This window comes from Dromiciops gliroides, chromosome 5 (assembly GCF_019393635.1).
Source record: "Dromiciops gliroides isolate mDroGli1 chromosome 5, mDroGli1.pri, whole genome shotgun sequence".
Classification (NCBI taxonomy): Eukaryota; Metazoa; Chordata; class Mammalia; order Microbiotheria; family Microbiotheriidae; genus Dromiciops; species Dromiciops gliroides.
Window position 1 is genome coordinate 232,633,782 of NC_057865.1, and position 25,991 is coordinate 232,659,772.

The window sequence follows — 25,991 nt, forward strand, 5'->3', positions numbered from 1 at the left end:
GAGCAGGAGAGAAGTGGTTACATGAGGCTGGTAGAGAAAATGAAGCAGGTGGTAATAGGGTGATTGTGACAGCCCTGGAGTATGATATCCAGTATAACTTCTGACTCAGATATTTCCAAAACAGACTATCTAATAGTTTCTCAAAGTATACATATAAATTCCAGTAGCTTTCATCAAATACTAATTCTTGTAACATTCATGTGATTTTTGGGTGTGTGGTTGGTTTTTCCCATTCTTTTTGGTTTCATTTAAACTATTTTTTAATTAAACTGAAGTACTATACAAATGTATGATGGTAGTAGAAATAAGAACAAGAATACTCTTAATGCAAAGAGGTGCTTACCCCCCCCAAAAAAAAAAGAAGAAGAAGAAGAAACCCTGCATTCTAAAAAAAAGTTCTTCTAAAATATCCTCTGGTGGTTTTTTGTCAGTTTTTAATCTAATGAAGTTCTTTAAATAGACTCTATCATTGTATAAATAAGGAAATTGAGCAATAAAAACATGTCTTTCATACAGTGTGTTGTAGTTTTACAAAGCACTCTTTACAACAACCTGCTGAAATAGTTGACTGCAAAGAAACCTCAATAGAGAGGCTTTGACTCTGCTACTCAGTGTCAGAGCTGTCTCCCTCTTCCAGCTTCGTGCTCTTGTCACATTCCTCTCCTGCCTCTCAGCAGTCATATGAACTAATGATCATTTGAGAAATATATATGTTCTAATATTAATCATCACACATACCATAAACCTTGGGAAGTAATATGGGAAATAACAAAATAATAATTTTTAAAAACCATGCTCATCACATTCCTCACTCTCTCGATTTTCCTTTAACATTGGTCTCTGTCGTCCTCTGAGTTAAGGAATGCTTACTTTACATTCTATCTTTCCTCTTACTTCTGATTATTATTGTTACCAACATTTTTCCTTTTTTCTGTATAGAATTTTGACTGTTTTCCTACTCTTCTAAAGTTATGTGTATATAGTATTGTTTTAGGATTCTCATTCTCATACTTATTCCTATGTTGGCAATATCACAGAGTATAAATTTCATTTTAATTATAGTTTCTGTATTGTCTCAAGTTCTGTGACATCATCTTACATCAACCTAAGATCCTAAAATGGATTCAGTATGAAGCTTTAAACAAGTTCTAATGCACCAATGGCCACATTTTATACATTAAGTTTATATAGCAAATTTAGAATAATCAATTTTTCTGCAGTAAGTATTAAGCATTATAGTTATGCAAGTTACAATAAGTAATAATGTATTTTCCTTATGTATATCAGAAATTTAACAAAAAACAAATATAATTTGAAAAGCATCTATTTCTGCCTTTCAGAATATCATTAAAATTAGAATTTAGGTAGCAGATAATTTTAAACTATATTTTAATTTTTAAATCAAGAGAAAAGTAACTTCCATGTTGAAAACCATTTCGTGAACATGGAATTATTGTTCTATAAAGTGGATGGCAAGGCTAGAATAGAGAGACAGGTTCTCATCACAGTCATTTGGAGCCTCCCTTTATACCATATTTGTCGATTGTATCATATGTCAGGCAGCTGACTATTTTCAGAAACAGTGTTCATGACTAAGGCCCACAGTTACCCTTTGGAAGATCGAAAGGAATTGTATATATTTTTAAAAGGTGATCCTGTGTGTGTGTATTTCTGTTATTAAGTTTGATTTCTTGCATATTTATTTAACCCCTTTTGTCATTTGGAGTTTTATATTACTAAATAGACAGTTAAGGTCAAACTAAAAGTCAGAAACTAACATATCAGTTACAAGAGCATATGGCTAAACATTTTGGCTAACAGTTACCATTGATTAACAGTTTTCCTTTTTAAAAATTATCTGGTAAACACTATTGTAACCATTCTTAGCCAAATTTATGTATAAAAATATTTTTCAGATAATTTTACTTTTGCTTGGGATCAAGGGGAAAAATCTAGAAATAATTAAGTGACTTTAGATACAATTGTACATTAGAAGTTACTTATTTGTCATACTTCCTTAAATTTATTTATTTCTGAATACATACAAGTGTACTTGGACACCAGTAGCATAATTTTAGAAACTTTCACTTAATATTATAACTTCATCATCTATAAATTTTATTCAAGTTCTAAATATATTTGATTTTGCTTGCATCTAACACAATCATTTAAAAATGCTGATAACTAAAATAAATATTGTTTTCCCTTGGAAATTTCCAAGTTTATTTTTTTAAGCCTTAAGATTTATGTATCATTTTTCAAGAGATTCATTTATATTTAGCTTTATAGCTGACATTGAATTGTTATTTTTCAGGTGGTTGAACAGGGTATGTTTGTAAAGCACTGCAAAGTAGAAGTATATCTAACAGAATTAAAGCTGTGTGAAAATGGAAATATGAACAATGTTGTAACACGAAGATTTAGCAAAGCTGACACAATAGGTATGAACAATCTATAATTTTTTATGACAAAATAAATCACTACTCTCAGATAATTTATTGTAACCTTACTCGTTCTGTCAGGACTTTATGCAATTTGGGGGGAAGGGTTCTATTTAAAGGATTTGGCTTGAAACTTAAATCTTGTTATGTTGGTATAATTTTAACCAGAAATTGGATTATTTGGTGTGAAGTTTTTAAAGTAATCTTAAAATGTCACCATTTGCATTTTGTGGATATTTTAATTACGGATGTTTTTTAAAGAGAGATTTAAGTCAATACAAGTTATACAACCTTTATTATTTGAAGAGGAATTAAAATTGGTAACAGTAAAATGGGTTTTTAAGTAAAACTATTGTTAGCACTTAGTGAATTCTTTTTGTTCCTCTTTAAAAATGGAAAATAGCCTAACTACACAGTTACTGTCCTCTTTCCCTTGTTAGACAAGAAAAGGGTAAATGAGACTATGAAAGCACACAAATGGCATTATGAAGAAATTTTAATGCAGCTTTAAAAATTGATAATTGCATTAATTTTTAGTCATTCATCTCAATTATATAGCTGTTATTCATTCTTCATTCTGTTTCAATTCTGCAGTTGAAATTCTGAAGGCCTCCCAAAAATGTTTTCCAGCATAAAACTGAGTAATATTGTTATATTGTATTTATTTTTAAAGTTAGCTTCAATTTTGGTACTTTGCAAAAAACAGCATGACCCTCAAAGCCAGGAACACCTAGGTTCTGCCTCTTGTCATATACTCGCTGTGTATTCTGGAGGCCACTATAGCACAGTGCACAGAGTACTGCACCTAGTCTGAGTTAAAATTAAGCTTCAGACTCTTGCCAACTGTGTGACCCTGGACAAGTCACTTAACATCTGTTGACCTCAGCTTCCTCAACTGTAAAATGATACAAGGAGATAATAATTATAATGTGTGGGTGTTTTTGTTTTTGCTAGGCAATGAGGGGTAAGTGACTTGCCCAGGGTCACACAGCTAGTAGGTGTCACGTGTCTGAGGCTGGATTTGAACTCAGGTCCTCCTGAATCCAGAGCCAGTGCTTTAACCACTACGCCACCTAGCTGCCCCGAGATAATAATTATAAAGCACTTAGCACAGTGCCTGGCATGTAGTAGGTGCCTCATAAATACTTATTTCCTTCATCCTTTCCTGTGTGACCCTTTGGCCAGGTATTTTAGGTTGCCAGCTTTCTTGGCAACTCTCTAAGACTTAAAGTTGTAGAAAATGTGCTGCCCTACTTTGATGAAAGGAGTTGGTTCCCTGGGAGCTTCCCAAACGAATGAAAACATAGGTCTGATTCCTTTTCCCTGTTACATCTCATGTGTTACATGTTAGAGACATGCTACATTTCCCATAAATCTACATGTACTAATGTATGAAAGTGGGTTCTTTGTTTTTGAATAAAGCATTTCTACAATAGACTTTGGGAATGAATGACAGTGGCATCGGTCTTGTTTAAAAGCATTAGAAAGAGGGAAAGAATGCCAAGTACACAAGCCTCTCTTCTGGCCGTTAGACCTGATGTCTTCATTATGGAAGAGACACTGGCAGTCACGAGAGTCTGCCTGAGACTGGATGGCCCTGAGACTTCTCAGCTTGCTTGCTCAGTGTTCCTCACATACTTAGAACTGTGGGAGTGCTGGATTTTCACCAGCAAGGTTGTACTTTGTGTTGCTTCTGCTTCACAGCAAGAACCCACTTTCCCCTCACTCTTGTGTGCAGAAAGAAAAATTTGTTCCTCAACTAATGGTGGCTTTTTCTAGGGAGTGAAGGGTTAAACATATTGTGGTTTTTCAAATTTCTGGTTATTTCTGGTTATTAGTTCAAGTATATGAAGGGATCCATATTACATTGACTGTCATTTTGGGGGGGAAATGTTAAATGGTAATGCATGATTACATTCAGTTTCATAATGAGATTTCTTATTAAGCCTGTAATATTTTGAGCATTAAAGGCATGGAACAAATATAAAACTAATAATTTTCACTATTATCCATAAAATGTTGTATTACTGAAATCAAGATAAATCTTAAAACTACTTAATACACTCAGCTGCATAACATTAATCCAGAAAATGGTTCTTAAATATTTCAACTAAATTAACTAAGAATCTCTATTTTATTTAAAATCTCAATTTTTTTTCAACTTTTTTATGAGAGAATCTGAGTGCATTAGAGATCCAGGAAAAAAAAAATAAACTAAGAATACTGAGGTTTTTAGCTTGCTAAACTACAACTTATTTGGTAATGAACATTTTAATAATGTCATGTTCGTCTGGATTTACATTTATCAAGTTTATGTAAATTGGACCATGCCTTTTATATAATTTGAGGACAGGAATGCTGAAATTAAGTAAAATTGTTTGGATTAGTCACATTTTCTGTGGGGGATGAATTTTGATGAAATCAAAAAGAAATAATATATTAGTTACTAATGGGTGGTACTATATATCATAAAGTTATAAAGTATGGCCTTAGAGATTACTAAGTCCAAGAAATAGGGATAGAGAGTGCTCAGATAAAGAAAGTCGATGCAGTTTGGTATCTTCTCTGAAATTTACAATCCAATAGAATTACCTAGATCACTGTGAGGCAAAGGGACTTGGCCAGGATCACGTAGACAATTTATGTATGATGTTGGACTTGAACCCAGTTCTTCCTGAATTCAAGAACCACCTCTCTATCCATTATGCCACGCTGACTCATCTAGTCCAGAACCTCTTTCTTTAGATATGTTTATTTTGTTTCTCTTTGGTCTTAAAAAAAATCACCAAATAATAACCAATATACTGTATTTATATACAAATATATAACCTTTGCCCATTCCAGCTCTACACAGCTACCAAGGTGATTTTCCTAAAGTTCAGGTCTAATCATGTTCTCCTCTTACTCAGCAAACTCTTACTTGTTCCTTGTTGCATCTAGAATAAGATATAAACTTTTCTACTTTTACAATCTTCTTTCACTTTACTACTTGTATGTACCTTGCGTTCTCATACTGGCCTACACCATTTTGTGCATACCATGCATGGATTCCCCAGCTCTGCACTGGCAGTTCTCCATGCCTTGAATACACTCTCTTCACCTCTGGCTTTTAGAATCCGTGCTGTCCTTCAAAACTCTGCTCAAGTGTCACTTTGTTGATGAAGCCTTTCCTCATTCTATTCTCTCCCCCCAACCTGCTCCTTGAGTAAACAGCCTATATTTCCAGAGCTATCCTTTAATCATGTTATATCTATTCTATATACTCATGTGTTCATGTTTCCTTTCCCATTAGAATATAAACTTCTTGAGGCTGCAGAGTATTTTAACTTTTGTCTTTGTGTCCTTACCTCTTAGCACAGTGCCTTGTACCTAGGAATCTCTTACTTGCTTTTTGTTTGATGAAAGTATACTAGCTAATGAAAAATTAATGTATTAGATAGTTGTTTGAAACTCAACACATTTTACATTAGGACACTTTAATACTTTTTTCTTTCATTTATCCCTTATAAGGAAAATCAGGCACACATAGGTGCCTAATTGTGGATGGTAAGGAGGAAAATAAGATTCAGCTGCAAAGCAGTTCTCTTTACTATATTTTGTCTTGCCATGGCATTCCATCACAGAAGCTGTGTTTGGGGACTCTAGAAGTTTGAATCAAATATAGAGTTTATGGGGACAGGGTTCTCTTCTCATCACCCTCACCCTTTGGTCCCATTCTAGTCATGCATGGTACTGAGACAAATGAACTTCAGATTTTAACCCCTTATTTCTTCTGTTACAAAGTTGTAGTTTTAGAACAGAAAACATTTTGGTTTGGACCTTTTTTATTTCTTAATTTCAAACCATATTTCCTCACATTTCTTGCTATCTTTTACTCAACCTACCTTCTTACTGAAGTCATTAAATATTTACTTTTATTTTGACTTGGTTAGGGGGATCTTGGTCATTTTTTTAGTGGAATTTTCTATTTGAACTTCTGCGATTGATATTGGCACAAGAATAGATGTTTTCATTGTAGTCTGTTCTCTCATTACAAGCACTACAAAGTATGATGACTTCCCTGCCCCCTTCCCCCCACCCCCAACTTCAACACAAAATGTTTCTTATTGCCTTTGGGCTCAAAATGAAAGCACTTATTTGCAGTTTGTTAACATTAATGTGGTTTAATTCTTCCAGTGGTATGATATCCTAGTTACTGATCAAAAAATCTTATAAAGATACTAACAATGAAATTTATGTTTATAAATAATTTTAAAACTGAGTTGTTTTTATTACTCTCTGCTACCTTGCTACCATGACTGGAAATGGAAGGGGGCCCACTGAGAACTGAGAACCATAATGTATTTTACTTTGTTTCCTAGGTTGCCCTGACTGAAGAAAAACCTTGTAGATAGCTCACTAATGCTGACCTCTCTACCTAGGCCAATTCATTGTTCACCCTGTTCAGACAGTTTCTTCCTGGCACCAAGAACCCAGGATCACATTTATGCCTCAAAGAGGCATGGGTTTTTTTGGATTTGCGGGTTTTTTTGTTTTGTTTTGTTTTGTTTTGTTTTGTTTTGGTGGCTTTTCCAAAGGTGTTTTAACAAATACAAAACTTCAAATACTCAGTATTTCTACTCTAATCCTTATTCAAGCCTTTCATTGCAAAACTGAGAACAGACTCACTTTGAAGGGAGAGTAAACCTCAACCACAGCTAGATTCTTTTTTTGTGCACTTATTTTTTTCCATTTCTTCTTTAGGAAGTAGTATAATAGTGTTTTTGTTTTGTTTTGTTTTGGTTTTTTTGAGGGGCAATTGGGGTTAAGTGACTTGCCCAGGGTCACACAGCTAGTAAGTGTTAAGTGTCTGAGGCCGGATTTGAACTCAGGTACTCCTGAATCCAGGGCCGGTGCTCTATCCACTGCGCCATCTAGCTGCCCCAGTATAATAGTTTTTAAAGGTTTACCCTTCCTGGAAGATCATATTCATATCAATGCCAGTAAGAATTTAAGAACATTTGAAAACTTGTTTATTTTGAATTTTTTTATCCAAATTTGATCTTTTAGCATTTTCTAGCAAAATGTAACAAAAAAAATGATTAGTAAATGATAAACTAATTTGGAATATTTTTTTAAATTTTGTGTAATTACCTTTTATTCTGAATACCTCATTCAGTTTTACTTTTGAGATCTATATTAAAGGTACCATTTTGTTTATATATGCTGTATAACTTGATTCATATTAAAGAAGAGAAATTTAAGTTTTCTCAATATGCTGGTTTGGATTATAATTATAGAATTTATTTTTAAACTTATTATAATTTTTATGAGACAAACTTCAATATACTTATTTCTTAAATTTTGATAACCCTGAAATTTAGCTCATTCTAGTCTGTCTTATAACTTTACATTTTAAGAAACAATGTAATCAAAACATTTTATATAGTGAGTTGTGATCTTGCATTTGATTTATTTTACTGCCATATAATTGATACACAGGAATAGAATGTGATACAAAAATTATATACTTCAAAGTACCATATGGGGGTGGGGCTGGTTTTAATTTTAAAATCTGTGTTTCACTACTATGGTAATCACTTTGAAAACCACTTACATTTAATGGACTTGATTTAATTTGTTATAGTTGAAGTTATTCAAAGGTAAATATCACATCCAATTTATCAAATAATGAACTAACAGATATAAAAAGCCATTTCAATCTTTAGTTTCTGTGATTTGTATGTTAGCTTTATCTCTTTATTATTGATTTGAATGGAATGACTATTAATTTTTTAAACATGTATTTAAAATAAAAATCACTTGGTTTTATAACATAATCTTATATTTCAGTGGCTTGTGCTGGAATTTTTGCCGACAGATTCTTTAGTTCTGAAAATAATTACTTTCAGAATTATTTATCATTTTTTTTCTTGAAGCATCCTTGATTTTGAAAACCCTTCTCACAGTACTCATATGTTTATAGATATTTGTCAGATTCTTCTTGCCCTTCTAACAGTATTGAAATGTTTTTTCAATCTTTTCTTAATTACAGACCTGTGATTTCATTGGTTTAGGGAACTGGTGAAGAAATTCCCTCCACCAATGCAGATCATTAATTGTTCTGCAGGTTGTAATTTTTAAGGATTGCCTTGGACACTGATAGGTTTAAGTGACTTGCCCAGGATAGGAAGAGTGAGAGTGAGATAGTGTGTGTGTGTGTGTGTGTGTGTGTGTGTGTGTGTGTGTGTGTGTGTGTGTGAGAGAGAGAGAGAGAGAGAGAGAGAGAAGACTTGAACACAGTTCTTACTGCTCTAAGGCTAGCTCCCTGTCCACTATGTTGTCCTACCTCTTATTTAAAGTTTAGGACTCTTAATTAATGATTAACTTTATTTGATGTGATGAACTTTGTAAAACAAAAGTTTTTATTTTTTTTCTTCTTTAAATTCAGATACAATTGAAAAAGAAATAAGAAAAATCTTCAATATTCCAGATGAAAAAGAGACCAGATTATGGAACAAATACATGAGTAATACATTTGAACCACTAAATAAGCCAGACAGTACCATTCAGGATGCTGGTTTATATCAAGGACAGGTATTGTTCATCAACATTTTTTATTTTAAGTGTGCTAGATACCAGTGCCTGTGTATTGATTGTGTACCTGAATACTCATAATGGGCTCAGTAGACTTAAAAAGTATAGATTGATGGATCATTGTCATCCTGGAGAAGAAAATCTAATGAAGCATTGAAGATGCTCTGTCCTTGTCCCTGTTCTGTTCAACTTTTTTATCAGTGACTTGGATAAAGGCAAATCATCAATTACATATCAAATATATGGATGCATTTAGGGGATAATTGCTACATTTAAAACATAATCAAGATCTGAAAATTTCTTGCGAGGCAGGGAATGCTAATACGTTTATTTATACTAAGGTAAATACAAACTCATATTTAGGTTTCAAAAAATTACTTCTACAAGGATAAAGGATTTTTGACTAAATAGTAGTTCATGTGAAAAGAACTGAACAATTAGTGGCTTTAATTAGCATAAGCCAAAAGTAGATCATGGAAATTCAGGAAAATCTAATAATACTTTTTTTTTTTTTAGTGAGGCAATTGGGGTTAAGTGACTTGCCCAGGGTCACACAGCTAGTAAGTGTTAAGTGTCTGAGGCCGGATTTGAACTCAGGTACTCCTGACTCCAGGGCCAGTGCTTTATCCACTGCGCCACCTAGCCGCCCCTAATAATACTTTTACATATATAAGTGTATTGTCCAGAATGCTAGTGATAGTCACGTTGTTCCCCATTGTCTGATTACATCTGGAAATATGTTTGGTTCTAGATGTTACATTTTAAAAAGCGGGTGGATAAGTTGGAGTGGATACAGAGGTGTTGAGGAGATTTGAAACTATGTCATACATGGATTGGTGAAATGACCTGCAAATGATTAGCCTACAGAAAGAAAGACTTGGGAAGGAGGGACTATTATAGCTTTCTTTAGATATCTGAAGAATTAGCATGTTGAAGAGAACTTAATACTGTTTTGCCCCAGAGAGTAGAAGTTGGATACTCTCTGTACTTATATTCTCAGAGATACAAGCACAGTACCTTGGCACAGATTAGGGACTTCATAATACATGTTAGTTCTTTATAAGGAAAAGCTTCCTAACAGAGTTGTTCAAAAACTATAATGGCTTGATTTAGGGAAAAAGTGAGTTTTTATCACTTCAAACAAAGACTATTAGATGGTGGACTATCAGAGATATTTTAGAGAGTATCTATGTGTTAAAAGGTCAGGAAAAAGACCTGAGATTCCTTCTGTTAAGATTCCATGGTTCTGTGACTTGGGGCGCATCTTGTTAAAAGGAAGATTAATAAAACCTACAAATGGGAAACAGTAAGCAGTTGAGATTGGTACATTCCACACTTAGTAGGCTCATTAAATGTTTCTTGAATTGAAATCAGTTTCACATGAATGAGCAACTAGGCTAGTAAAAAATACATTTATAGGATATGCTCACGTTTTATTACAATTCAGCTAGCAGACTTTTCTTCTTCTGTAACATCACTTCCAGTATCTTGTTAACATCAACTCTTATTTAAATTCTTTATTAATGACCATCCCTCCTAAGGTTTCTATTGTGCATAGACTTAAGTTCAGTGAAATTGGGAAGAGAAACCTATCTTAAACTAAGCAGTTGGCTGGAAGGAAAAGTTGAAAGGGACAGTTTATGGGAAGCTCAGCAAGGGGCAGCTCTATTTAGACTCCTCTTTGACTAAAAGGTGATATTGTCCATTCAGTCAGAGTGGAGAGAAAATAATGCTTAGATGGGTAAAATTGAATAATTGCTCGATGCCTCTTAGTCTGCGTTTCCACAGTTGTGGCTTTAACATGTTAGTTAAGGTTTTAACATGATGTCCACATATGAACATGAAATTACATAAACACCAACACCTAAAATGGATAACTGTAGCATTACTTGCTACTTAATGTCTTCTGTGCCACTTTTTTCCTAATATCAATTAGTGCAGTAGAATTGATTTTAGAATCACAGTCTATATTGTTGTTTCTATAAAATAATTCTACTATTAAATATTAATTAAAGTTACTATGAATTCAAAGTAGTTTCAATAAAATAAACATTTATTGACATCTAGCATTGGTTCTACACTAACTAGCTTTACAGTTTTTGGCTGAGTCACATTTCCCTGAGCCTCTCTCTGTTTCTTCAAGCTTTAAAATGGGGGGTTCGACCAGGTGACACATCTGGGATCTCTTGCAGCTCTAAACTTCAGTGAGTAGCCTAGACATTTTCCTAAGATAATCATGGTAATTGTTGCAGCAAAACCTGGTTGTTATCTTTTGTCACTATCATTATGTGTTATGACGTTAATAACTGATCATACATATAAACGCATACATATATATGTAGTACTTTAAGATTGAAAATGTAGTTTTGCTAACAAAAACCCTATAACATAAGTAGTACAGGTCCTCTGGCCATTTTACAGATGAGGAAACTGAAGCTCAGAAAGGTTAAATGAATTGCTCACAGTCATACAGTTACTGTCAGAGTCGAGATAGAATTAACTCTAACCAGCTTTTCCAATCTTTTGAGGGGTTTTTTAAGATTTTGGATTTTGGATCTGGTATATTGCCTATCTTTCCCAGCATCCCATTTATGTTTTTTATTCAAGTCAGGGATAAAAGTGTTGAACTGATGAAGGACAAGGACCACCATTTAACACTCTTTCCTCTGCATTAACATTGCTCTTATTAATCAGTACTCCTTTGGTCTGGTCATTTAATTGTATATGTACAGTGATTATATAGTCATAAAGCCTATATACATTTCACAAGAATGTCATGAGAGATATTCCTTGCTGAAATATAAGTATATAATGTGTATTACTTATGCTAGTGTTGTTACTGGCTATTAAAATAAGGATTTAGTTTTTTCTGCTGCCTCATAGTGATCCTCTTGTCTATTTCTGAATACATTGACAAAAGAAGTAGAGCAAGAATCATAACACGCTGATTAAATGACTTATTCTTATAGTCACACAAAGAGTACTCATTCTCTATAGATCAGTAATCAAAGTTTGACATTGATTCCTGAGAAAATAGTAACATAGATTTTGTTAGGTGATTTGTTTACTCAGGTAATGAATCAGCTAAGTTCAAAAACCTAGTTGTTGTGCTGTCTAACCATAGTCCATTTTTTTTTCCTATTGCTGTATTACATCTGAATGTATTTCTTTTTGGGACTAAAAACAAAAAACTGTAGTGGGTTAATTTTAGTTTTTAACTTCGAAATTATAGAAGACCATTTTACTATGTCACATTTGCAGATGCTAGTAATAGAGCAGAAAAATGAAGATGGAACATGGCCAAGGGGTCCTTCAACTCCTAAGTAAGTGTCTTAATTTTTCTTACTGACTTACCACTGAAAGGTTCAGCCTTTGTGCTTTTGTAGCTACTTTTTGTACATTAAAATCCAGAATAATTGAAAGAATGTACCTGAAATATAATTCAAATGCCTCCATTAAATGTTTCAGGATTTTTTTCTTAATTTTCAAATTGATTTAAACTTGTATTTATACTGTGCATCATATTCAAAGTGACAAATCTATGTTGTAAAATATTTGGGGTTTTATCAGTAATAAATGTAAAAGGGAGATTTTTGAGAAATAAGAAATTCAGAATATGAAATCGAATGCCAATTCCTGATGAATGACGGGGTCAAAATCTAGACTACTTTTCTAACTATCCTCAGATATTGATCATGGGGCGTGTATTGATAATCATTCATTTGTAGAGTACACACAGATTCTTTTGGTGTCATGTTTTATTTGACTTGAATTTTAATAGGCAAGACAATTTAGCAGTCTACTTGCTCAGAACATAAAAGAAAACAGTCTGAAATTAAGCAACAGTCTTAGAAATGCATAATTGTGCAAGAGTGATGTAGTTTGTTTTTGAAATATCCATAAATACATTTGGGGAAACTCTTGGGTATACTAGTTAAATGCTTATTTTCCTGGCTAAGTTACAGTGGATAGCTATACAAAGGTATGAACTTGGTACAAGGCGAAAACAAGAAACATATGTAGATTGCCTAGTGCAGTTTTTGTGAGAGATTTAATCTACTTTACAAAATGGGAATAATTTCTGTCTTAAAGTTTATATTAAATTACTGGTTCCTTACTAAGATTAAAATTTTCAATATTGGGTCATCTTGTATTTAAGGTTCCATAAAATTGATTTATCTTGGCACATAATTTTCAAAGATATTCTGTACTTTGAAGGAAACTGATGTATTGGAAAAAGCACTAGATTCACTGGCCATGTCAACTCTTAAATGCCTTTTAACTTAGCTGTATAAAAACTGTCAGGTTGCTTAATTGATCAAAGCCTGTTCCTTAAAATGAGGATCCTTCCAGTATTAACCTCACTTAAAGGAATATTAAGAGGATCACATGAGATAATATATGAGAAGCACTTACCTTTAAAGTATTTTAGAACTTCAGGCTGTTATCATCATTAGTGTTATTATTACTATTATTATAAACCTTTCACTAGTGCAAAAGATTTCACTTAGGTCACTGACATTCTTCTTGAAACTGTTGATTACTTTTTGAAAAATGTTTATTTGACCATTTCATTTAATACTTTTCCTTCAAAATTAATACATTTTCTTGATATGTGCAATTATAACAACACTCCTTGGAGGAGATATAGAAATCTGAAACATTGTCCTACCCTTAAGGATTTCACAATGTAGTTTGAGAAATAAGACGTATCATGTTATACTATTGTGTTGCTAAATAAAAATCTTACCAGCGGTCTATTAAAAAATATGTGATGTCAGATGAGTGGTTTGTAGTTTATTGAAAATTGGTAACATTGCACCACCAAGTGTAATTGAAGGGAGAAGACATTATATTATTTTGATAAATTATGAATTAATATCTTGGGCCAATCAGAATTTAGTGAAATTTGGAATTATGCACTTATATGACCAATATTATTTCCTAGAAAATATTTCTGTTAACTTGATTTGCACAGTCATTCAACATCTGTGTTAGTATCTATTGGAGTTTCTCTGAAAAACCCAACAGCTATGCATGCATGACAAAAATGGGGAAGATAATTGGTAGTTTATGGCACAATAAGAAAATTTTACTTAATGAAAATTATCTTCAAGGGATGTGGAAAGAAAGCCATCTTTAGAATCAGGAAGTCCTGTGTTCAAGTCTTTTCTCTGATGCTGTATAGACTTTGTGGGCAAATCACTTAACCCCAGGCAACTTGATCATCTGCATTGAGGGGTGTTTCCTCACCAGAATTCCTTTCACCTATGAAATCACAGGTCTGCCTTCCTCTCCCCAAGTCAAAAATTACATAATTAAATTACCCCTTTGATTATCCTCCCTAGTTAGCAATCGAAATGTTTTTAAATGAACCATTTCATATTGGGGAGGACTTGCCATGAGAACTTAACAAATAAGGTAATCTATACACAGTCACACTACAAATCTTCTTTTGCCAAGAAAATAGTTTATTTACAAAAAAAAATACTAAATATTTTATTTGAATAACTTTGGGTGAAACTAAAAGCAAAAGATAGAAACATTCCGGAAACCATAAAAAGTACCCTTGTATATTCAACTAGAGGTTTATTTGAACAATGCATTGAGCAGTGGGCCTGGAGTCAGGAAGACCTGAGTTCAAATCCAGCCTCAGACACTTAACAACTGTGTGACCCTGGGCAAGTCACTTAATCTCTCTGTGCCTCAGTTTTCTCATCTTTAAAATAGGGTTATTAATAGCACCTACATCCCAGGGTTGTTTTTGAGGTTCAAATGAAAAAATATTTTAAACCACTTCAGCACAATGCCTGGCACATAATTAGCACTATGTTATTGTTATTGTTTTTATTTCTGGCCTATTAAACCTTTGAGATACAATGAATGAATAACTATAAGTTAATGCAATATAACAGACATACAAGATTCAAGACAGAAAACTTGAGGATCATCTATGAGAATGAATCTGAGGGTACTCATAATACTCGTAAAAATAACCTGAACAAAATAAATCCAAATATGATTGAACCATTCATTTTTACTGAGTCCCTGAGCTAGTAATTTCACACAGTCCCTACACTGCCCATGTTTCTCTTGTTAAGCAGAATTTCAGAATGCTGATCGAGACCCTGCAGCATCCTAGCCATGAATGCTTGGCTTGTTACCTGAGAGCGCTTTGTAAACATAATTGTTAAGTATCAATACTTTAAAATGTGAAGTAATTAGATCTTTATTTACTTGGATATGAGATCTTATAACTTAGGCCCCTCTACATAGATAGGTCATATGCGGGCTTTCTTGTTATACTTAAATAAGTTTTAGGACAAAATTTCAAAAATTAAGGGTTCTTTTGAGACTTCACATGCTATGTAGTTGAAATTCAAATTATGTAGCAGACTGTATCATATACCATTTGAAATACTGTGTTATTTTTACTGATGATGAGTTATGAGTAATAATTTTCCTGTGAAACATATCAAATATATTTATCTACTTTCTGTATAATCAGTAATTCTATACCATTTATCCAATATTATCAAAGAATGAGATTTTGAGTCAGCTAATTTTCCAGATCACTAAAGGTTGCACCTTTAAGCAGTGAGGTAGATAGATAGATAGATAGATAGATAGATAGATAGATAGATAGATAGATAGATAGATAGATAGATAGATAGATAGATAGATATTATTATGAATTATATTTATAAATATATAATATATATTATATACAATTTTTTAATAGAATACTCTAGTCCCTATGGGGATATTTTTATTAGCTCATTCATTTGGGTACTTGCTCCTGTGGGACAAGGCCGAACCTGTCCATACCTTTCTTTGTCCATGTCCATATATAAATCCTTTGTAAGTGGTTTCCTAACACACTTGATAGCTAGTCTCTAGTTCTTTTTATATTTCATTAAGAGTGATGCAGTAGTAAGGTTATCTGCTTTTCCATCTTGCTACATGACTATTTTTCTGATTATAAATTTCTTGGGTGTTTTTTTATACTGCTTTTGGAACACAAGTTATTGGTAATATTCCACATTCTATTTATGCTTAACATATCTCTCTCATTTGCTCTTTGGGTCCCCCACAATTATGGTCCTTAAGGGATTCTGATAGCATATGATTCTCAGCTCTATAGCTTGTAATAGAAATCCTTCTAAACTATATGACACAATTCCCAGCTTTAATAAATGAAACATATTTTTATATATATATATTTATATTTATATATAGATAGATATGTAGATATAGATAGATGTAGATAGATATAGCCTATATCAGATTACATGCTGTCTAGGGAGGGGGGGGGGGTAGGGAGGGAGAAAAATTTGAAATTGGAAATCTTATCTAAACAAATGTTGAAAACTAAAATAAATAAATAAATTTCTAGAAATCACATCCCTTATGTTTCATTTATTTTTGTGTGACCCTGGGAAAGTCACTTAACCCCAATTGCCTCACTTAAAAAAAAAAAAAGTAAAACGGATAGATAATACACTATTTGGTCACGAAATGATTCCTCAGTGTTATGTGGAGGTGACACCAGGTTCTTGAAGGCTTTGCCAATAGAGGGCAGGCAAGCTTTGACAGGTTCTACTGTGCTAGAAGTGCTCTTATGTATGGGCCCACCAAAAAAAAAAAATCAAATCTCTTTTCTAAGGAGCAGGCTATCTTAGCTAAATTTGAAAAGGCATATCACCCGTAGTGAAATGTGAGTGCTAAATCACACTTGGAGATAAACCTCTGAAAAGGAAGGTGCAAAATAGTCCCTAATTCATATAGCTTCCCTTGTTGCTGCTCTTGCAGTGATGATGAGGGATTAGAAGAAAAGGTGTAAGAAGGTGCTATTAATAACATAATTTTTAAAGATTTACTTAACTGTTGGTACATTAAGTGTGAGATCTTTGTCTAGTGATTAACTGGTGAGCATATTACTGATTGAACTAAATCATAACAATCTTGACATTTTTGCAAACTAAGCCAGAAGGCAAAAGGGAAATAGCAGTCAAATGAGAAGAGGGTACTCTTGATTCTTCTGTAAGAGTCAATTAAAGGGTCTGATTTGATGGGACAGTTAGTCACCTTGTATTTTTTTCTCACGGTAATTGTACTTTATGGACCAACATCTGTTGCAAACAGTAAGAAGGAAGGAAAATCTACAAAGACCTTGATTTTTTAAAAAAAGACATCAAAATACACATTATTCAGTAACTTCAGTACAGATTGACACAGTGGAGGACAACAAAAAATATGTGAAGAAAAAGAAATGTGAAGGTCTAATGTCCCTAAACCTCCATATAATGGGCATTTGTCTGCAAGGAGAGAGTAAGTAGACACTGGATATAGCAAGCATTAAATAACTTCACAAAAAATGAAATTATGTTACTTCATCAGACAGGAAATAACTACAAATAGCCATTGCCAGATCTTTGCATAGTCTTTGTATAGTCTTCTTAGAACAAAGATCAAAATCAATGCCCAATCACAAGAAAATTAAAATTAGATTTGGTATACAATTGAAGAAGCTTCAACCTGGCTTGTTTAAATAAAGTCTTAATAATTAAAAATGAAAAATAGTTAAAAGAATAGATAATGAATAGCCACCTTTAGGAATTCCTAAGTAATATTCATCATCACCATGAAGAAACTGGAAAAAAAAACCTAGAAATTGCCTCCACCAGCAAACACTAGGTATTTTTGCCAAGCAGAGAGATATGATCTATTTTGCAAGGGCAGTGCTGGTTTAAAATTTAAACTCATTTGTTAAATCTGACAGTTGAGCATAATGGAAGCTAGTAAATATCAACAGTACTAAAAGAAGGAGCTTTGTGACATGACTAGAGCTTTAGACTTAGTCAGAAAGACCTGAGTTCAAATTTTACCTCAGTGTGACCCTTGACTTCAGCATGTTTGTTTGGGTGCAAGTGTTTGCTACTATCTATGTGTTTCTTACTATGTAAGTGGTCCCAAGATGCTAAGGAAACAAGGTGTTGGGTTTTGTTTTGGTTTTTTGTTTTTTTTTTTTGAAACAAGGTGTTTTAAGAGGCAGACGTAATGAGGAGTGCCGTCCAGGACAGTGTGCCAGACAGTGTGAAAGCTTGCAGAGGAGAAAGAATCATTTATGATATACAGCCAGTTTGGCTGGGCCACAGAGTACGTGAAGGGGATTCATGTATAATGAGACCAGAGACAGGTTTTGAAGGGCTTTAGATGCCCAAAACAAAGAAGCTTGTATTTTATTTTAGCAGAAGGAGCCACTGAAGTTTATGGAGCAGGATAATAACTTAATAGCAGCTGTGTGAAAGATGGCTGGGGGAGGGGAGAAATTGAGAGAGGAAGGCCAATTGGGAGCTTGAGCTTCTTGCAAATGAGGTCTTGAACTAGGGTGTTGGCCTTATGAATAGAGAAAAAAGACATGTAAATAGATAAAGTAAGAATTAGCTTCATTAAACAAGAAGACTTGGGAGTGGCAGATAACCTGTCTGATAACCAAGTCTGAATAGTGCTTTGAAAAGAACTAAACTCATAGTCACAAGGACATGAATTTAGATCTCACCTCTACCACTTACTACTATACGCACTTGGCAGGCTGTTTGATCTCTCTGGGCATAATTTCTCTTCTGTAAAACGAGGAGATTGGACTAGATGACCTCTTCTAAAGTCCTAGAAGGAAGCTCTCTGTCATTATAAATATGCATTTCAGTGGCCTTGTCAACAAGAACTTCAGGATAAAAAGGTTTTTTGCCAAGAAGCAAAAGCAAAATTGTCCTGTACCTCAATATATTTGCATAAAATTTAGCAATATCGGAGAAGAACCAAGCTGGGCTTTTAAAGAACAGCCAGGGCTCTCTCATATTTATCTTGGTGATGTATGGTAAGGATAACAACAAAAGGTATTTTAAATTTATTACAGGCAAAAGCCAACACTTAGCTAGAATTGATGCTCAGAAAGATTGGGATGATGATAATGGACCATGATGAAAAGACTAAAACAACTCTCACTTTGCTAGTTTTCCAAGAAAGATCCTCTTTGGACTAGGAATGACAGAATGAAAGTAGTTAAAAGGGGTAGAGAAATCTAAGATTGTGATGAGATGGTCAGCATCATGCTGCCGTCAGTAAGTCCAAATCACCAAGACCCAGATATCTTGAATTATTATTAAAGAATTGGCAGATAGTATTGTTGATCTTTTGTTGGTAGTTTTAGAAAAAACTGTAGAGAATGAGAGAGAATACTACTAAAAAAGAGCAAAATCTCCCAAGTTTTTCAATTTATTTTTGAATTTTTTTACAAAGGGGCTAGAGGATTAAGGGAAGATTTCAGCCAACTACATACCAGAGGGCATGACTTATTTTTAGAAAATACTAGTAAGAGGTTGATTTAGGAAACTGGTTAGTAAAAGCCATTTATATTCTTGACTGACTTCATTAAGAACAAGTCATGCGCAACTAATCTAATGATGGCTCCTTTTTGATGGGTTAACTAGACTTGCAGAGTAGGGAAATGCTGTAGAAAGAGTATATATTGATATCCACTTGGAGGAAGGTCTCTGGTAGAGTGCCCCACTATGTTGTTCCACATTTTTCATTTTGATCAATGACGAGAGAGATCAACAGACAAGACAGACAGACTGTGTATGTTGCTTGGAAAGATAGTTAATAATTTGAATTACATATGGAGCCTGGCTCCAGAAAGCACTTGACAGACAATGTTTATTGGGCTATTTTGAATTAAATAAAATTATAGTGTTAAATAGAAGGTTTTATACTTAATTCCAAAAATCAACTTCAGAAATACAATATAGGGGAGATATATCTAGAGTGGGACTTCTTAAACTTTTTCTACTTGCAACCCCTTTTCACCCAAGAAATTTTTATGTGACCCCAGGTATATAGGTAAATAAAATAGTTATATATAACCTTTTACTGTTGCCAGATTTTTCAGGACCCCCACATTCAGTTATGTGACCTCATATGGGGTCACGACCCACAGTTTAAGAAGCTTTGATGTAGACCACAATTCTGTGAAAAGAGACCTCAGTTTGGTGCACCCTGATTCCAGACTGAGATAGAAATATGACATGGCAGCCCAAAATGCTAATGCTGTCCTAAGCTTCAGGAAGAGAAGCATAGTGTCCATAACATGGAAGGCAAATGTTTTCTACCCAGCCCTCGGCAGACCACATCTCTAATGTTATGCTTAGTCCCAGATACTGTATTTTAGGAAAAAGGTCTACAAGGTAGAACATATGGAAAGAGAGAAAACCATGATGGTGTGAGAAACTGGAGAATATGCCTTTGTAGAATTCGTTGAAGGAACTAGAGATTTTTAGAATAGAACGGACATGAGATCTGTTTTCAAGTAACTGAATGACTGTCATTTAAAGGAACTTGTTCTACTTGGCCCCAAAGGCAGCGCTAGCAGCAGTGGTTAGAAGTTGTAGAGGCAACTGTTTAGGTCTAATATGAGGAATAACTTTCTAACTATTAGAGCTACTCAGAAGCTAAATATTTTGCTTTTAAAGATCGTTTGTTTACCCTCATTAGAGTTCTTTAAACATTTTCTCAGTGAGTCACTTTAGGGGAAGGAGGGCTGCAAAAAAGGTTCTTGATCAATTAAGATGTGTACTAGTTATTTCTGAGAGCCTATGATCTCGGAAGTACTGCACGTCATAAACTAATAAAGCATGTTAAATGAGTAACTGTGGTGCTAAACAAGCAGATTCAAGCATTGTTGATTCTACCCCCATCTCTTTCTTTCATCTACTTTCTCTACACTCACATAGCCACCAGTCCTACCCTGGTATAGACCCTCATGCCCTCTCACCTGAACTATTATGTTCGATTCCTACTTAATCTCCCCTTCTCAAGCCTTTCTCCTCTAGCATCCATCCAAAGTGAGTTTCCTAAAACAAGGTCAGAACATGTCACTGTGCTCAATTAGATCTCCCTTAGCTCTTTATACAGAATCAGATGTAAATTCCTATGTTTGACATTTAAAGCACCTCACAACCGGGTTCCAGCCTTACTGTATATGTTTTACTCCCTTTCATGTACTCTTCAGTCTGACCAAATTGGTATCCATTCTCTTCTCCCAGGGCCTTGGCCCTGTGCCCTCCTGTACCTAGAATTCACTCCATCCTCACTTCCACCTTTTAGAATCCGTAGCGTTCTTCAGAGCTCAGCTCCTACATAAAGCCTTTCCTGATTCCTGCCCCTCTCCCCTTACATTATGTGGCCTCTACCTTGGCAATGACTTGCATTTACTTTGTATTTGCTTTAGTGTCCTTAGATTATAAACTACTTGAGGCTAGGGACTATTTCATTTTTATCTTTGTGTCCCCAGTCCCTGACCAGCCTAAGTGAAGTGCTTTGTAAAGAAACTTCTTCTTTTTCTTACTTTAGGGTTAACAACTTCTCTCCTAGGTGGTTAAGTTTGCCAGAAATCTGACCGCTATGTGCATTGTATCAGTTAAGCTGGTAAATTCAAAATTGTCTGTTTTCAAAGAAAAGCCATATCCATGAAGTACATTAACACTCAAAAAGATACGTAATGCTAGACAATCTATCAGTAAATGCCAGATTAGCACTTAAAGGCTTTCCTTTATTAGCTAGGCAGACTATATCCCAACAGAGATTTCTATTATTTATTCATATATTGTGTAGAAATATGTATATATACACACATATATGTGCACAAATAGATTTGCAAACTCAATACATACTTCAGTGCACCTATGATTTTTAAATCACCTCTCATCTTAATGTGGTATTTGAGAAAAATAGAATCTATTCATAGATCATGTTGTTCAGTAGTTTTTCAGTTGTGTCCCAACTCTTCCTGAATGCATTTGGGGTTTTCTTGGCAACTGTTCATAAGCTGTTAATATAAAATGTTCTTTACTAACTTCCAAGAAGAGATTCCTAGCATCAAACAAGTAAATATCTAATTTGAATACATTAGTGCATAGGTATAACTCTAAATTGTGATTAGCCATACTAATAAAATTGTTAAAATAGATTTTTAAAAATATACTTTCATCATTCTTTCTATAAGTAGGATTTTATCATGCTTATACATTAGGACCTTACTGTAGTGCTATCCATGCTGGAGCCAAGATCACTCAGCACATTTGTTTTCATGCATATACGTGCAGCCTCATTGCTCTGCTAGACAGATGGATTTCACAGCTTCATTGAAGAGACAAATACATGAGAATATAAACTATACAAGTCTGTAGATGGTTAAATGTCAGATGAGTATTTGTCTGGTAAAGATGTCACAGAACCTTTCACAGGGCTGCTATAATTAGAGACTTCAATTGAACATCATTTTTTAGGCATCTACTATATGTACTATATGTCAAGAAGCTTCAGTACTTCTAGGATAAAATAAAGATTTTTACACCTTGCTCCCTTACATTCCTGCCAAATTAGACTTCTGTCTCCCTCCCTTTTCTTCCATAGGCTGTTCCCCCTTGTCGGATATGCTCAGCCTCCTGGCAATTCCTCCCTGCCTTTAAGGCTGAGCTCAACTGCCACTTTCTACAAAAGGCCTTTCCTGATTTCCATAGTTATAGTGCTTCCCCTTCCCCTTCACATCCTCTAGAAAACCTGCCCTTATCTTTCCAGTACCTAATAAATAACCTTAGTTCTCATATATAACATTTTGTCGATCACCTCATTGATAGAAAGTGCAGTTGAAGTCTAAGTTCATTACATCAGAAGGATAAAAGAACGTTTCCTAGAGGAGGTTGCACTGGAGTTACTGAAGAGTCAGCAGTTTAAGGGGGATAACATTCTGGACCTGTGCAATAGTGTGAATACAAGCACATAGGCAGGAAACTGAAAGGCCTACATAGGGGATGGCAGGTAGGTCACTTTTCCTCAGTCATATTGTAAATGGAGAGAAGTTGCATGAATTAGGGGTGGATAGAAAGAAGGTGGTATCAGATAGTGATAAACCATGAAGTTAACAGGCAAAGCAGTTTAAATTTTGTAAGATATACAGAGTCATGGAAGGCTTTTGGGTAGCAGAATGCCATAAAAGTAGTCAGCACTCTCAAATGTGGCAGATTAAAGAAAATAAAGAATGAAAGAAGCCTGTGGCTTTGGTCATTCAGAGAGCATTGATATATTTAAACTGTTTAAGTAAAAAAGGTGGATGTGAATGCCAGATTGTCACAGTTTAAGGAGGAATATCTAATTAAAAGGAAACAGCTATAAATCGCTCATTCAAGAAATTTTATAGTGAAAGAAAGTAAAGAAATAGGATGATACTGAGAGAGCAGCAAGGATCAGATCACCATGGCATAAGGTGAAACCACATTATAAATAAGTCTTTTTTGTTACTTAAGTAATTGTATGCCCTCTTGATGCCTAAATTCAATTTATAGCAAATAACAATATAGTGAAGTTTCAGTATACTTGACTTTATTCATGAGAATTCTTTAATTATTCACTATTAACTTGTTTTACCTTCTTTCTATTTGAATATTCTAACCTTTCAAAAAAAATGAAGTAGCATATGAATGTGTAAGGAAAAAAGTATCATTTGCTTCTTTAGGAGCCTTGTATTTTAGGAAAGGCCTGAGCGTGGATGACAAGGCAATTAAATTCTTAATGTGTCCCAAATGTTGTGCTCAATGCTATATAGAAAGTATACAAATACAAGCAACAACTGGCAATTCAGTAAGCATTTATTAAGTGCCTACTATGTTTCTGGCACTGTGCTAAGTGCTGGGGATACAAAAAAGACAAAAGATTCCTTCTCTCAAGGAGCTTACAATCTAATGGGAGAGACAATGCACAAAAGGGAACTGGTGGGGTGGGGTAGGATGGGGTTAGGTACCCTATAGGGGCATGGTGTCAATGTCCAAAAAGTCAGAAACAGAGTCAGGAGAGGAATTAAAGTTGTTCAGCTTGGGTCCTTCCCCAAAATGGAGACTCTGGGAGGAGTTCATCAGTGGGAAAAGGGAGGCCAGACCAGCATGACAAAGGGATATTCCAGGTTGAAGAGGCCCCAGGTGCTGAGGGAAGCTCTGGGGTGAGACAACACCTGAGGAACAGTGACAGAATCCAGAAAGTCAAAAACAAGTGTGGGGGGGGGGGTGATTGTTTTAGCTATATACAGGTCCTTTTCTTTGAAAATTTTAAATCATAGATGAAACAAATTATCTTTGGTATCTGAAACTTCCATAATTTTCCTCAGCAATACTTTTCAAGATTCTGTCAAATGAAAAGGAAAAAATTATTTCAAACTAGGAGAACATTTAGGTTCACTATTTACAAACCAAATTCTTGGCATGGAAAATGGAAAGTGTGTGTGTGTGTGTGTGTGTGTGTGTGTGTGTGTGTGTGTGTGTGTGTGTGTGACATAAATAGTTTAAGGAAGTAAAAAATGTCCAGTGGCCCATTTATGGTCATATATATTTAATGTAAATACAATATATGATCTGTACTATATAGACTATATTGTATATTATATTTATATACACATACATATCATTTAATGTGCAATTCCATGTTTAGTAGGCAAAATACTTTTGTGCTAAAAGAGTGGAAATGTGCATAAAATAAAGGCAGGCCTTGGAGTCAGGAAGACCAGAATTTTCAAGTCCTACCTCTGATATGTATTATATAAGGTAGGCCAAACATCACAAAGGGGTTTGGTGTTTTTAATAACTTTTTGAAAATTATATTTTCTTCATTTCATGTATATATTTCTTATATATAGTATATATGATGCTATGGTGTTGTAAATTAAAAACAAAAAATAAGAGTTATTAAATATTGAAATCCCTTTGTGATTTCATGACTTGGGCCCACCCCTAAAGATGTTTGACCAAGTCAGCAATTCTAGACTGTGTCAAACAAGCTGTCCATTTGCATTGGTAAAGGGAATTTCCACATTTGGAATTCTCTACACTGATGAAATTACATGTCCAAATTCTCCTTCCCACACACACACAAAAAAATAAAGTACAGTACAAGTATTCAGAATAGTAAATAAAATTTCAGATATTTTTAAGTTAACTTCTTGAGGAAGTAATATGTGACCAGTCATCATTCTCCATAAGATTAGATTATCATACTTTATTTATTGACACTAAATTTTAGTTTTCTATTGACAGTTTATACATCTTCACCAGAATTTATAATAAAATACATATCCTAAATTTAGAATAGTTGTTGCTACTTTTTTTAGTACTAAAAAGATTATATTAATAATAATAGGGTTTAAATAGCTAAAACTTATATAAACGGCAACAAATATCTATCATTGTTTAAAACTCTTTGTATTATATTTTTGTCTAACATCATTACAAATTCTGGTACTTTTTTTTTTTCCAAAATTCATTCAACCAGCACTTCTCCAGCACCTGTTCTGCACAAAGCACTGTGTTTTATCATAATTAAAGAATATCATAAATTCTGATTCTTGAATAATGGCTGATGTGTCTGGTAGATAAATGAAAGTTTTAAATATGGTAAAATCTCTTAACTGGTAAAAGTTGGAAAGGAAGTGTGGAACAATAGTAACTATTAAAATCCATATAGAAAAACCACAATCCATTTCCTTAGTGCAACATGACAATATATTTCATCTCCCTTCCAGTTTCTCACAGTTACATTGACATTTCATCCCTCTCTATCTTGTCTACTTCATAATGGATGTTATTAATGAGCAGGTAATATCCAAAATGTGGGCATGAGTTGTAAAAAAGAAAAGATAACTATGATAAATTCACAAACAGATTTATCACATCACCACCCCCTTTAAATAACCTAAAATTGTTGATGCTAGATTCACAATTGACTGTATTCACCCCCTACTTTGTAATAGATGTATTCTAGGTCAATAGCTCACTTTGTGGTTACTGAAGGAAAGCATTCAATTCAGCAAACTGTTACCAGGCTCAGAATACTATGTTATACCACTGATACTATCCAGGTAACCTCTTTATT

General features: G+C 34.1%; 1 protein-coding gene across 6 annotated transcripts in view; it reads left to right on the plus strand.

Moving 5' to 3' along the window:
- Positions 1–25,991, plus strand: part of USP15 (ubiquitin specific peptidase 15) — a 179,849-nt gene that overhangs the window by 71,063 nt on the left and 82,795 nt on the right. For 5 of the 6 annotated variants that reach the window (XM_043966591.1, XM_043966592.1, XM_043966597.1 and 2 more), the window contains exons 4-6: positions 2,315–2,441; positions 8,872–9,017; positions 12,279–12,340. In XM_043966591.1, coding sequence (XP_043822526.1) covers positions 2,315–2,441; positions 8,872–9,017; positions 12,279–12,340 — 335 coding nt within the window. Of the gene's footprint in view, positions 1–1,567; positions 1,650–2,314; positions 2,442–8,871; positions 9,018–12,278; positions 12,341–25,991 lie in introns of those variants that run through there. The other variant, XM_043966595.1, reaches the window with a different exon arrangement.